Genomic DNA, 15,382 nt, shown 5'->3' with positions numbered 1-15,382 from the left:
GTTAAGGTCATCGCCACATCCCCTAATCAGATTATTGTGTAATTAAAAATCCTTTGAGCCCAAATGATTCACTAAATTATCTCTTTGCAATTGTTAATGCAAAGGTGGATTTATAATCTGCCCATCTCAATGTGTCGCCGATCACCCCATGAGCGAGTAAAACACTTGCTCATCGGGTGATCCCGTCATTCGGGCAGGCACCACGATCATGGCTTCTGAGCAGCAGATTGTGCTGTCTAAACAGTGATCTGCTGCCCCCGAAACAATAATTCTGTACAATAGCGATCCCTCGTCCTAATATTGCGCAGTCTCCTTCGCTGAACGAGCAGACAACTGTTAGGAAAGAACACTTCCTTCCCGACAATCGGTTGCTCCATCGGCCTGTCTAAACCCACCATAATAGTCCAAGTGAATGGAGCAGTGGATCAACATGCACATTACTCTCCATTCCAAGTATCATTAGGGGTCCTAGGCATCTAACCACCAGTGATCCAGCATTTATCACCCACCTGTGGATAGGATAACTCCTTTGACTACAAAGACATTGTGGTCAGTTCAAGTGTAAATGAGACCTAGCACATTGCAGAGGGATCCAAGATTTAAATGCTAATAGAAACAAGTGTTAAGTTCCCCTACAGCGCCATCACAAGGAAAATGAAGCATTTCACAGTTCTCATTTAATGAGTTTGCTGTCTCTGTGATGAACAGACATGCCAAGCCCAACAGAGATGCTTTTAGCATTTGCTCTATGCTCTCCCTAATACAAGAGGTCCTAAATTGTAGACCCCATTTAATTACGTTGGGAGGGCATGTGAAAATAGTTTTTGTAAACCAGGCCAACTCTTTAATCGACTGTAACAATAAAGACCACCATACACATTAGTGTGTGCGGGGAGCTCCTGACTCTCCCCTGACAGATGATATCGGATGTAGTGAATATTTTCAGCCAATCCTGTTGTTCTTTCCGGAGTTAAGCTGCTGCTTATTTCCTGGAAGAGATGTCCGGCAGCAGCTTTCTTCTCTCTCTCCACTGAATACACACAACTTCATCCAAACCGTATGTGTATCATCCAGATAATCTGCCCATCTCCATGTGTCGCCGATCACCCCATAAATGAGCAAAATACTTGTTCATCGGGTGATCCTGTCATTCGTGCAGGCACCACCGATCATGGGAAGCCAGCAGGGAGTTGGGAGAGATAGCTGTAGGACAAACGATTGTACGACCAACAGCTATTTAAAGTGTGTGGCAACCATGAGACTCCTGTTTGCAATTGTCCTAAGTCACCAAACATCACGGCCACAAGAACTACTGTAAAATAATTTGATATTTGGCAATTCGGGAACCCCAAAGTCATCTGCACCCAAGGTTGTAGCAGCTTGACATGTACAACTGTTGATTGTTGAACACCAGTGAAAATAAACTCCAAAAGTTACCATTCATAGTATTTATTTTGGAAAAATAGTTTAAAAATTAATCCCTTCATTAACAAAAAAAAGTAGAAAAAAATCAAATACCATTTGCACAATATTCCATAAATACATATATATACAAAAAATATAAGTCACATAGACCTGAAGTGCCTTTGTACATATTTACCAAATTTTAAATTATAAAAATGACCATTACAAATACTCGAGCTTTACAAATATCGTAAAAATAGTCTTACGAGTTCAAAAAATAATGCACATTTTTTGACCTAGATAAAAACACCTTTTAGTATAAAAAAGACTAAGCCAGGCAGTGTCTGGAGTTCAGCAACGTAGTGGCTCATAAGAATTCAAAATAAGCACCTCAGGCAGTGCACTCTTCTTCTAAAGAATGTAGAAGTCCATTCATTAAATATATATTTATATTTATATATATATTTACTGTATTATAATTATAAAAAAAAAAGCAACTGTCCATAGTGCAATGAAGAATGGAGAAGAACAGAAATGGCAGTGCAACAGTCCGGACACAGAGACTAGCTTGAGGTGTCCTTTTTTTTCTTTTGCAGTCATTTTGCTAATTTCAGTAGAGAACCAGCTCAGCCTGAATTAGTGTCTCAGCAGCAGTCAACAAAGGGATGTCCCTCTCCTCAGATATCAGCAGCATTCATGTGGGCGTCACCTCTGAATATTTGACAAGAATAGGTTGTACACTACAGCTTCTTTATTACACCTGCGGAAAACAGAAAGTAGAAGGTAAGTTCTATGCCAGCAAGCTACGAAGAATCCTGGATTTATATGCAGAATTGGTGACAGTTACTGACGTCATTTACTAAGTTGACATAATATCCAGGGCATTGGTTGCTTCACAAAAATAGACAAAATAACACCTCACAAGTACATCCCACCCCCCGACTAGATAGGTACCCCCTTCCTTTGCAGAAGGCCTGCCCATGAGCTAGTCAGCTAACAATCCTTATGTGGTCCTCCTAAAACAACCATACTAACCTCAGTTGCTATGATGCATTCATCTTTCTCATCTGATATGACATATACCGATTGATATTTTGTGTCTTTAGATGACGAGTAATTTGAGTCTGGTCTCTGTTTTTCTGAAGAATCACTGTGGACAAAAGACAATACAATCATGATTAGACTTGAGCTTGAAGTTAGTGGGAAGAAAAGGTTGGACGTTCTCCAGAGTTTTACAATCAATAAGATGTTCACCTTTTTAAATGTGATGAGTGCCGGTCTTCTGAGTCTGAGTCACTTGAGCTGCACTTGGCTTCACATTTCCTCCGCTCCTCCTTTGTAGTCTCTTCATTCTTCAGCTCATGTACTAAATTGTAATCCACAGATGGGTATCGGGTCTTGAAGCCATTTTTATCGCTATTGCTTTCACTGAGAAAGTCCACCTTCTTATTTGTATTTTTAATCTGAGTGGTGCCTATAATGCTCACAGAAATGTCCTTTTCACGATGGCAGGTTGTCAAATTATTCATGGTCTTGGTCTCGCCACGTGTAGCCGTAGGGATGTGACGTTTCCGCTGCACTTTTAGGCGCACATAAACTACTACAGCGGCACAGCCTAGGAGCAGCAATAATACCAGGATAATTCCAGCGCACACTGCAATCCAGGGGAACTGTCCGCTTGGCCTTTCTACATACTTATCAGTTTCAGTTTTTGTTTCAGGCAACAGAAACTGGCAGTTAAGTCCACCATAGCCATGAGCGCATTCACACACGTAACGGTTGTTTCTCTCGTGGCATGTTGCCCCATTGTGGCATGGGTTGTGCTCACATTTGCTGACAGGCATGCTGCAGTTTTTTCCAGTATAACCGGGAGGGCAAGTACAGGAGTAGTCATTAATCCCATCCTGGCATGTGCCACCGTTTTGGCAGGGGAAGGAAGCACAGTCATCCAGGTTATCATCACAATGTCTTCCAGAGAAGCCTTCCTGGCACTGGCATATGTAGGAATTTCCCAGGTCTTCACAGCGAGCTCCTGTAAGGCATCCATACAATTAGTCAGAGTGCATTGGGGTCAATTACAAATCTGTTTGCTCAGTTTTACAGATGCACTGTTCTAGCATACTTTCAATAATCCTGTTCAGAAATATTTCATGTAAATGACCAATTCACAAATACTGTAAGCGTGCCACGCACGTCAATGTTTTATTCTTGACATGTATGTATTCCTGCTCTACACATGAAATAAACCACAATTAATAGACAATAAAACCCGTGGCGTGTGATCTTACCATTAGCACAGGGATTGGAACTGCAATAATCAATTTTCTTTTCACAGTTAAAGCCAGAGTATCCGAATGGGCAGAGGCAACTGTATCCACCGTCTGGGTTATCGGAGCATCTGCCTCCATTGAAGCATGGTCCATCGGCACAAGTCATGGCACTCAGCTCACAATTTTTACCATAGAAGCCTGGTGGACACGCACAGGAATAGTTGTTTTCTAAGTCCTGTAAGAATCGAAAGAGATTCAGAATATATACCATAGGAGGCGTAAACTATAACACAGACAGAGGATAGAAATGAGCAGGAAAAAAAACTTACACTGCAGCTTCCTCCATTTTTGCAAGGGTTGGCATCACATTCATTGATCTCAATCTCACAGTTGGATCCAGTGTATCCTGGGCGGCAGGAGCAGGTGTAGCTTCCCTGGCCTGTGTTGGTGCAGGTGGCTCCATTCTTGCAAGGTTTGTGGTGAGTGCAGTAGTTCAGATCTGCACAGTAAGAAAACGGCATTTAGCTGTAAGCATTATTTCTACCATGCTAAGCCTGTGTTTCACGGACGTGTGCTGTACGCGTTCTCCACAGACAGCACGCGTCCCCATTTTTTTTAATGTGTGCATTCAGACATCAGTGTTTTAGCACGGTCCATGGGTCAGTGATTTTAGCACGGATGCATGCTGTATTTTGTCCGTGTTCACGGATCCATTGTGTCCATTATAGTCTATGGTCCGTGAAAACCACGGATGCCATCCGTGTTGCATGGATCATTAAGAAGAGATGCTTTGAAAATTATTTTTCAGCTGTTCAATGTCAGTGAAACATGGATGCAACACGGACAGCAAAAAACTGACCCAACACAGATGCATCACTGACCACCTGCTCACGGACAGCACGGACGTGTGAATGAGGCTTTACTCAGTGACTCCTTATTACTAATGATCCCCCATTGTCCAGTTTGTTGAGCCTACCTTGATTACAGAAAAGTCCTCCCCATCCTTCTTGGCAGTTGCATTGCCATGGCTGCTGGCATGTACCGTGCAGACAACCTGGATAGCGGATGCATTCATCGCAGTAGCGACCTTGCCATCCTACACGGCATCTGGTAGTGAAAAGAACGGGATATATTTAGTATGGGGAAAAAATCTGCATATATGTGGACGTGCAATATCTGCGCAGGGGAAATGAACTGGACTTACTTGCACTCCCCGGGCTTCTCACAATAACCATGGTGCTCATCACATCCAGGAAGACAGATTGCTGGAAGAGAAGGGTAGGGAAGGTAAGAACTACAGATCTGGGTGCAATCCTCCTAGGCTCGTGATGTGGTGAATTACTGGTCACCTGTAAACAAGTTGTCTCTATAATACATTTCGACGCAGACAAAAGAGAGCGCAGAGTCCCCAGCTCCCCTCCCCCTTTGCACACACTTTTTTTTTTTCTCCAAGTGAGTGTCAGAAGTCTTTTTTTTTTTCCTTTCCCCTAATTCTATACACACAGGGTCCCACCCCTCGATATCCCAGCGAGTGTGTGCAGATAAGAGTGGACAGCTGGTGTGCAGGGTGCCAGTACAGGACAGCTGCTCTATTGTCTATTCTCTCCCAGCAGCTGCCCTTCTGCAACAATACCCCACTGCCTCCGGCCAATCACAGGCAGGGGTGCTCCTCCTCCAGCCAATCAATGGCGAGATCTAATCTATGGCACGCGTGTGATTTCTCTGAAAACTTTTCATTATTATTATCATTTAAATAAATGGTGCAAAGTTCTCAGCAGAAAGAGGGGCACTGGCCTGACAAAGGAGAGTGGGGGAAGGGGGCACCTTCTTGCTTAAGACGAGCTTGTTAAGCAGGCAGAGCACATTTTACACAGCTATGTGACACTGCAGAGTGGAACGCCCCCATTAGGCAGAAGCAAAAGGAGCTAATCAACATGATTAATGAGACACCGCAAGAACCAAATGTGTTATCTAATGGAGGAACTAAAACATAAGATAAATCAACCACCGGAGAGGTCTATGTGAGATGGAGCCCGCAATCGGTACAGTTTAGGACAGATCTCCCAGAAAACCCTCTATGTGAGATGGAGCCCACAATCGGTACAGTTTAGGACAGATCTCCCAGAAAACCCTCTATGTGAGATGGAGCCCACAATCGGTACAGTTTAGGACAGATCTCCCAGAAAACCCTCTATGTGAGATGGAGCCCGCAATCGGTACAGTTTAGGACAGATCTCCCAGAAAACCCTCTATGTGAGATGGAGCCCACAATCGGTACAGTTTAGGACAGATCTCCCCGAAAACCCTATATGTGAGATGGAGCCCGCAATCGGTACAGTTTAGGACAGATCTCCCTGAAAACCCTCTATGTGAGATGGAGCCCGCAATCGGTACAGTTTAGGACAGATCTCCCAGAAAACCCTCTATGTGAGATGGAGCCCGCAATCGGTACAGTTTAGGACATATCTCCCAGAAAATCCTCTATGTGAGATGGAGCCCGCAATCGGTACAGTTTAGGACAGATCTACTAGAAAACCCTCTATGTGGGATGGAGCCCGCAATCGGTACAGTTTAGGACAGATCTACTAGAAAACCCTATATGTGAGATAGAGCCCGCAATCGGTACAGTTTAGGACAGATCTCCCAGAAAACCCTCTATGTGAGATGGAGCCCGCAATAGGTACAGTTTAGGACAGATCTCCCTGAAAACCCTCTATGTGAGATGGAGCCCGCAATCGGTACAGTTTAGGACAGATCTACTAGAAAACCCTCTATGTGAGATGGAGCCCGCAATCGGTACAGTTTAGGACAGATCTCCCTGAAAACCCTCTATGTGTGATGGAGCCCGCAATCGGTACAGTTTAGGACAGATCTCCCAGAAAACCCTCTATGTGAGATGGAGCCCGCAATCGGTACAGTTTAGGACAGATCTCCCAGAAAACCCTCTATGTGAGATGGAGCCCGCAATCGGTACAGTTTAGGACAGATCTCCCTGAAAACCCTCTATGTGTGATGGAGCCCGCAATCGGTACAGTTTAGGACAGATCTCCCAGAAAACCCTCTATGTGAGATGGAGCCCGCAATCGGTACAGTTTAGGACAGATCTCCCAGAAAACCCTCTATGTGAGATGGAGCCCGCAATCGGTACAGTTTAGGACAGATCTACTAGAAAACCCTTGTTCACACGGGAAATACTTACGTTCTGTGCAGTACTGTCCTTTCCAGCCGGGGTTGCAGATCTTCTCTCCTTTTTCACCACAGTAAAAGTGTCCAAAAGCATCATCTCTGGGCCGGCAGTAGTCAGAGCATCCTTCTCCATAATAGTACTCGTCACATACAAAGCGGTAGGAGTACTTGAGCTCAGTGAGGCCAGTGCTGTGTAAATCCTGGGACCAGTCTTCCCCCACGGTCAGATGTCTCTGGGTGGTGAGGCGGCTGATCAGACGCTCTGGGTTCTCTGCCAAAAGAAGATCATTCATTACAGCCATTACACTCCCCAGCAGCTGGCAGGACCGCTGCACTTGTTACTGGCCTCCTGCACTACTGGGAGGATGGGAGATCCTCCAGGTGGAATGACGTAGGAGGCATCTTACCTGGGTTTAGATCGTCGGGGGAGTCCGTGTGCAATGCTTCGATGATGAGGGAGAAGGTGCCCTGCACAGGAGAATGAACACAGCATTAGCTTATCATATCCACAATCAGACCCATTAGTTTCATGCAGGGAACAGAGCTGGCTGGCTTCACGTTTTCACTTTTCCTAAGGAAATGGGTGGACGTGTCCTAGTTATTTCCTGGTATGATTTTCTGTTTGTTTGTCTTATTATTCAGTTATGGAGGTGCCAGTCCACCGGACAGAACTTCCTCTGGTTAACCCCTCACTGCCTGTTCCACAGCTCCAAGGCCCCCCCTATAAAAAATATGCCCCTCTGCCCTTTGGGGTGATGCGGCTGCTGGCCTGCCTGCTGTCACCAATCTTCACGCTTCATTTGGCCGCTTTCACACATTGAGGATGGCTGTAAAATGAATCCTTTAGGGAATGTCACGCTGAGCTGACAATTAGACGACCAGCTCCCGGGACAGGAGGGGACAGTGAGGCGGTGGCATTTCCAACACCATAGCACTTGTTCCTGAGCTGACAGATGGAGAGCCCCCTTCACCTGCCAGCTGCACCCTGACCATCTACCACCCACAGGCAGGAGGACACTTTACTCACAGGCCAGGTGAAGCCAAAGGCGAAGCGGATGGGGTTGCTGAAGCTGGGGTCCGCGCTGACGGTGTCCGGGACCGTGAAGGAGTTGGAGCCCAGCACCGGGGTGAGGGCGCTGCCGTAGGTGCACGGCGGCTCCGGGGACACGCTGCTCTGGTAGTGCTTGAGGCAGATTCGGAAGAAGGTCCTGCACTGGCACTGCTGCAGCCCCGGGGAGGCGGCCATCCCGCCGCGGCAGCAGTTCGCGTTCCCTACAGGACCCTTCTTATTGACAAACTCCTGCAGCTTCAGCTCAAAGAGTCCGGAGCACGAGACCTGCGGAGCGAGAAAGGCCGGGCACGTTACACAGGGCATCACACACACAGCAGACATACACATCCACGGGCACTGCCAGCATCCTTACCTGGCACAGGAGCGCGGCCAGCACGGCCAGGCTGAGCGCACACTGAGGTCCCATGTTGGCTGCGGTACAGGCAGGGGCGACTCGGCACACAGCAGTCCTCTGGCTCTTTTCTCCGCTCCACAGACGCCCTCTCATTGAGTGACAGTTCCTGTGAATGGAGCGAGATGGGGGCTGTCAGCACCTTGTATGTCCTTAAACCTTGGGCTCCATAGGGGGGAAAAAGCAGGCAACAATCCACAAGGGCAGGAGCTGTAATCCCAGTGCGTGTAATCCCAGGTGCTGCTGGCGACTCTGCCTCTGGATGCCCGCCTGCCTCTTTATATGGAGCCTGTGCTCTGCATAGCTAATGAGATGGAAATGAGCAGACCCCCAATCTGTCCAGAGATGTCACAAAGAACCCTCCTCTCCATGGATCGCCAAATGGTCAGTGAGCTGTAAAATGTGCAACCTCCCTCCCCGGCAGCAGCCGCCGCCTCCTCTCCTCCCCGGGCACCAGTTACTCAGACATTATATAGCTCGGAGTCATGTGACCGCTGCCTTCCCCAAAACTCCCCATCAATGGATGGAACAGGAAATCAAGTGCAGAATGGGGACATGCCCCCCAAATGCTGGACCCCCTCCCTCCTCTAGCCCCTGCTCCCCCATGTCCTCACTAGACAACAGGATTCCTGCAGTGAGGCAAAGCTGTAGTGTAATAACACCATATAATACACCATCGGGGGCCCCTAGGGGTCCTGATTTTAAGCATCCAGACTGCTATATCTACTATAAGGTGCAGCACAACAATATACTATACTTCATCATAACCAGCACTACACATGATGCACTGTGTGCTATGTTATCTCAGGTGTATGCAGTACTATACTGTGCAGTACTACAATATACTATACTTCATCATACCCAGCACTACACATGATGCACTGTGTGCTATGTTATCTCAGGTGTATGCAGTACTAAACTGTGCAGTACTACAATATACTATACTTCATCATACCCAGCACTACACATGATGCACTGTGTGCTATGTTATCTCAGGTGTATGCAGTACTATACAGTTCAGCACTACAATATACTATACCTCATAGTACCCACCACTACACATGATGTACTGTGTGCTGCTATCTCTGGTGTATGCAGTACTATACGGTGCAGCACTACAATATACTATACTTCATCATACCCAGCACTACACATGATGCACTGTGTGCTGTTATCTCAGGTGTATGCAGTACTATACGGTGCAGCACTACAATATACTATACTTCATAGTACCCAGCACTACACATGATGCACTGTGTGCTATGCTATCTCAGGTGTATGCAGTACTATACAGTGTAGCACTACAATATACTATACTTCATAGTACCCAGCACTACACATGATGCACTGTGTGCTATGCTATCTCAGGTGTATGCAGTACTATACGGTGCAGCACTACAGTATACTATACTTCATAGTACCCAGCACTACACATGATGCACTGTGTGCTATGCTATCTCAGGTGTATGCAGTACTATACGGTGCAGCACTACAATATACTATACTTCATAGTACCCAGCACTACACATGATGTACTGTGTGCTGTTATCTCAGGTGTATGCAGTACTATACGGTGCAGCACTACAATATACTATACTTCATAGTACTCAGCACTACACATGATGTACTGTGTGCTGTTATCTCAGGTGTATGCAGTACTATATAGTGCAGCACAACAATATACTATACTTCATAGTACCCAGCACTACACATGATGCACTGTGTGCTGTTATCTCAGGTGTATGCAGTACTATACGGTACAGCACTACAGTATACTATACCTCATAGTACCCAGCACTACACATGATGTACTGTGTGCTGTTATCTCAGGTGTATGCAGTACTATACGGTGCAGCACTACAATATACTATACTTCATAGTACCCAGCACTACACATGATGCACTGTGTGCTGTTATCTCAGGTGTATGCAGTACTATACTGTGCAGCACAACAATATACTATACTTCATAGTACCCAGCACTACACATGATGCACTGTGTGCTATGCTATCTCAGGTGTATGCAGTACTATACTGTGCAGTACTACAGTATACTATACTTTATAGTACCCAGCACTACACATGATGCACTGTGTGCTATGCTATCTCAGGTGTATGCAGTACTATACGGTGCAGTACTACAGTATACTATACTTCATAGTACCCAGCACTACACATGATGTACTGTGTGCTATGCTATCTCAGGTGTATGCAGTACTATAAGGTGCAGCACTACAATATACTATACTTCATAGTACCCAGCACTACACATGATGTACTGTGTGCTATGCTATCTCAGGTGTATGCAGTACTAAACTGTGCAGTACTACAATATACTATACTTCATCATACCCAGCACTACACATGATGCACTGTGTGCTGCTATCTCAGGTGTATGCAGTACTATACAGTTCAGCACTACAATATACTATACCTCATAGTACCCACCACTACACATGATGTACTGTGTGCTGCTATCTCTGGTGTATGCAGTACTATACGGTGCAGCACTACAATATACTATACTTCATCATACCCAGCACTACACATGATGCACTGTGTGCTGTTATCTCAGGTGTATGCAGTACTATAAGGTGCAGCACTACAATATACTATACTTCATCATACCCACCACTACACATGATGCACTGTGTGCTGTTATCTCAGGTGTATGCAGTACTATACGGTGCAGCACTACAATATACTATACTTCATAGTACCCAGCACTACACATGATGCACTGTGTGCTATGCTATCTCAGGTGTATGCAGTACTATACAGTGTAGCACTACAATATACTATACTTCATAGTACCCAGCACTACACATGATGCACTGTGTGCTATGCTATCTCAGGTGTATGCAGTACTATACGGTGCAGCACTACAATATACTATACTTCATAGTACCCAGCACTACACATGATGTACTGTGTGCTGTTATCTCAGGTGTATGCAGTACTATACGGTGCAGCACTACAATATACTATACTTCATAGTACTCAGCACTACACATGATGTACTGTGTGCTGTTATCTCAGGTGTATGCAGTACTATATAGTGCAGCACAACAATATACTATACTTCATAGTACCCAGCACTACACATGATGCACTGTGTGCTGTTATCTCAGGTGTATGCAGTACTATACGGTACAGCACTACAGTATACTATACCTCATAGTACCCAGCACTACACATGATGTACTGTGTGCTGTTATCTCAGGTGTATGCAGTACTATACGGTGCAGCACTACAATATACTATACTTCATAGTACCCAGCACTACACATGATGCACTGTGTGCTGTTATCTCAGGTGTATGCAGTACTATACTGTGCAGCACTACAATATACTATACTTCATAGTACCCAGCACTACACATGATGCACTGTGTGCTATGCTATCTCAGGTGTATGCAGTACTATACTGTGCAGTACTACAGTATACTATACTTCATAGTACCCAGCACTACACATGATGCACTGTGTGCTATGCTATCTCAGGTGTATGCAGTACTATACGGTGCAGTACTACAGTATACTATACTTCATAGTACCCAGCACTACACATGATGTACTGTGTGCTATGCTATCTCAGGTGTATGCAGTACTATAAGGTGCAGCACTACAATATACTATACTTCATAGTACCCAGCACTACACATGATGTACTGTGTGCTGTTATGTTATCTCAGGTGTAAGCAGTACTATACGGTGCAGCACTACAATATACTATACTTCATAGTACCCAGCACTACACATGATGTACTGTGTGCTATGCTATCTCAGGTGTATGCAGTACTATACGGTGCAGCACTACAATATACTATACTTCATCATACCCAGCACTACACATGATGTACTGTGTGCTGTTATCTCAGGTGTATGCAGTACTATACGGTGCAGCACAACAATATACTATACTTCATCATACCCAGCACTACACATGATGCACTGTGTGCTATGCTATCTCAGGTGTATGCAGTACTATAAGGTGCAGCACAACAATGTACTATACTTCATAGTACCCAGCACTACACATGATGTACTGTGTGCTGCGTTATCTCAGGTGTATGCAGTACTATACGGTGCAGCACTACAATATACTATACTTCATAGTACCCAGCACTACACATGATGCACTGTGTGCTGTTATCTCAGGTGTATGCAGTACTATACGGTGCAGCACTACAATATACTATACTTCATAGTACCCAGCACTACACATGATGCACTGTGTGCTGTTATCTCAGGTGTATGCAGTACTATATGGTGCAGCACAACAATATACTATACTTCATAGTACCCAGCACTACACATGATGCACTGTGTGCTATGCTATCTCAGGTGTATGCAGTACTATATAGTGAAGCACTACAATATACTATACTTCATAGTACCCAGCACTACACATGATGTACTGTGTGCTGTGTTATCTCAGGTGTATGCAGTACTATACGGTGCAGCACTACAATATACTATACTTCATAGTACCCAGCACTACACATGATGTACTGTGTGCTGTTATTTCAGGTGTATGCAGTACTATACGGTGCAGCACTACAATATACTATACTTCATCATACCCAGCACTACACATGATGCACTGTGTGCTATGCTATCTCAGGTGTATGCAGTACTATACTGTGCAGCACTACAATATACTATACTTCAGAGTACCCAGCACTACACATGATGTACTGTGTGCTGTTATCTCAGGTGTATGCAGTACTATACGGTGCAGTACTACAGTATACTATACTTCATATTACCCAGCACTACACATGATGTACTGTGTGCTGTTATCTCAGGTGTATGCAGTACTATATGGTGCAGCACAACAATATACTATACTTCATAGTACCCAGCACTACACATGATGCACTGTGTGCTGTTATCTCAGGTGTATGCAGTACTATATGGTGCAGCACAACAATATACTATACTTCATAGTACCCAGCACTACACATGATGTACTGTGTGCTGTGTTATCTCAGGTGTATGCAGTACTATACGGTGCAGCACTACAATATACTATACTTCATAGTACCCAGCACTACACATGATGCACTGTGTGCTGTTATCTCAGGTGTATGCAGTACTATATGGTGCAGCACAACAATATACTATACTTCATAGTACCCAGCACTACACATGATGCACTGTGTGCTATGCTATCTCAGGTGTATGCAGTACTATATAGTGAAGCACTACAATATACTATACTTCATAGTACCCAGCACTACACATGATGTACTGTGTGCTGTGTTATCTCAGGTGTATGCAGTACTATACGGTGCAGCACTACAATATACTATACTTCATAGTACCCAGCACTACACATGATGTACTGTGTGCTGTTATCTCAGGTGTATGCAGTACTATACGGTGCAGCACTACAATATACTATACTTCATCATACCCAGCACTACACATGATGCACTGTGTGCTATGCTATCTCAGGTGTATGCAGTACTATACTGTGCAGCACTACAATATACTATACTTCAGAGTACCCAGCACTACACATGATGTACTGTGTGCTGTTATCTCAGGTGTATGCAGTACTATACGGTGCAGTACTACAGTATACTATACTTCATACACTACGTGCAGAATTATTAGGCAAATGAGTATTTTCAACACATCATCCTCTTTATGCATGTTGTCTTACTCCAAGCTGTATAGGCTTGAAAGCCTACTACCAATTAAGCATATTAGGTGATGTGCATCTCTGTAATGAGAAGGGGTGTGGTCTAATGACATCAATACCCTATATCAGGTGTGCATAATTATTAGGCAACGTCCTTTCCTTTGGCAAAATGGGTCAAAAGAAGGACTTGACAGGCTCAGAAAAGTCAAAAATAGTGAGATATCTTGCAGAGGGATGCAGCACTCTTAAAATTGCAAAGCTTCTGAAGCGTGATCATCAAACAATCAAGCGTTTCATTCAAAATAGTCAACAGGGTCGCAAGAAGCGTGTGGAAAAACCAAGGCGCAAAATAACTGCCCATGAACTGAGAAAAGTCAAGCGTGCAGCTGCCAAGATGCCACTTGCCACCAGTTTGGCCATATTTCAGAGCTGCAACATCACTGGAGTGCCCAAAAGCACAAGGTGTGCAATACTCAGAGACATGGCCAAGGTAAGAAAGGCTGAAAGACGACCACCACTGAACAAGACACACAAGCTGAAACGTCAAGACTGGGCCAAGAAATATCTCAAGACTGATTTTTCTAAGGTTTTATGGACTGATGAAATGAGAGTGAGTCTTGATGGGCCAGATGGCTGGATTGGTAAAGGGCAGAGAGCTCCAGTCCGACTCAGATGCCAGCAAGGTGGAGGTGGAGTACTGGTTTGGGCTGGTATCATCAAAGATGAGCTTGTGGGGCCTTTTTGGGTTGAGGATGGAGTCAAGCTCAACTCCCAGTCCTACTGCCAGTTTCTGGAAGACACCTTCTTCAAGCAGTGGTACAGGAAGAAGTCTGCAAGGTAAGAAAAACATGATTTTCATGCAGGACAATGCTCCATCACACGCGTCCAAGTACTCCACAACGTGGCTGGCAAGAAAGGGTATAAAAGAAGAAAATCTAATGACATGGCCTCCTTGTTCACCTGATCTGAACCCCATTGAGAACCTGTGGTCCATCATCAAATGTGAGATTTACAAGGAGGGAAAACAGTACACCTCTCTGAACAGTGTCTGGGAGGCTGTGGTTGCTGCTGCACGCAATGTTGATGGTGAACAGATCAAAACACTGACAGAATCCATGGATGGCAGGCTTTTGAGTGTCCTTGCAAAGAAAGGTGGCTATATTGGTCACTGATTTGTTTTTGTTTTGTTTTTGAATGTCAGAAATGTATATTTGTGAATGTTGAGATGTTATATTGGTTTCACTGGTAAAAATAAATAATTGAAATAGGTATATATTTGTTTTTTGTTAAGTTGCCTAATAATTATGCACAGTAATAGTCACCTGCACACACAGATATCCCCCTAAAATAGCTAAAACTAAAAACAAACTAAAAACTACTTCCAAAAATATTCAGCTTTGATATTAAT

The 15,382-nt window shown here is 44.6% G+C and overlaps 1 protein-coding gene across 1 annotated transcript; it reads right to left on the bottom strand.

Moving 5' to 3' along the window:
- Nucleotides 1–1,440: 1,440 nt before the first annotated feature.
- DLL1 (delta like canonical Notch ligand 1) lies at nucleotides 1,441–8,745 on the bottom strand. The gene is made up of 11 exons (XM_044291674.1): nucleotides 8,285–8,745; nucleotides 7,888–8,196; nucleotides 7,268–7,328; nucleotides 6,874–7,131; nucleotides 4,879–4,939; nucleotides 4,651–4,781; nucleotides 4,004–4,173; nucleotides 3,693–3,909; nucleotides 2,659–3,436; nucleotides 2,440–2,554; nucleotides 1,441–2,164 (listed from the first exon to the last, which is right to left on the bottom strand). The coding sequence occupies exons 1-11, from the start codon at nucleotides 8,417–8,419 to the stop codon at nucleotides 2,159–2,161; spliced, it is 2,241 nt and encodes a 746-aa protein (XP_044147609.1). The 5' UTR covers nucleotides 8,420–8,745; the 3' UTR covers nucleotides 1,441–2,158.
- Nucleotides 8,746–15,382: the final 6,637 nt, after the last annotated feature.

This window comes from Bufo gargarizans, chromosome 4 (assembly GCF_014858855.1).
Source record: "Bufo gargarizans isolate SCDJY-AF-19 chromosome 4, ASM1485885v1, whole genome shotgun sequence".
NCBI lineage: Eukaryota > Metazoa > Chordata > Amphibia > Anura > Bufonidae > Bufo > Bufo gargarizans.
The sequence above is the reverse complement of the archived record's forward strand: the minus strand, read 5'-3'. Positions and strand labels throughout refer to the sequence as shown.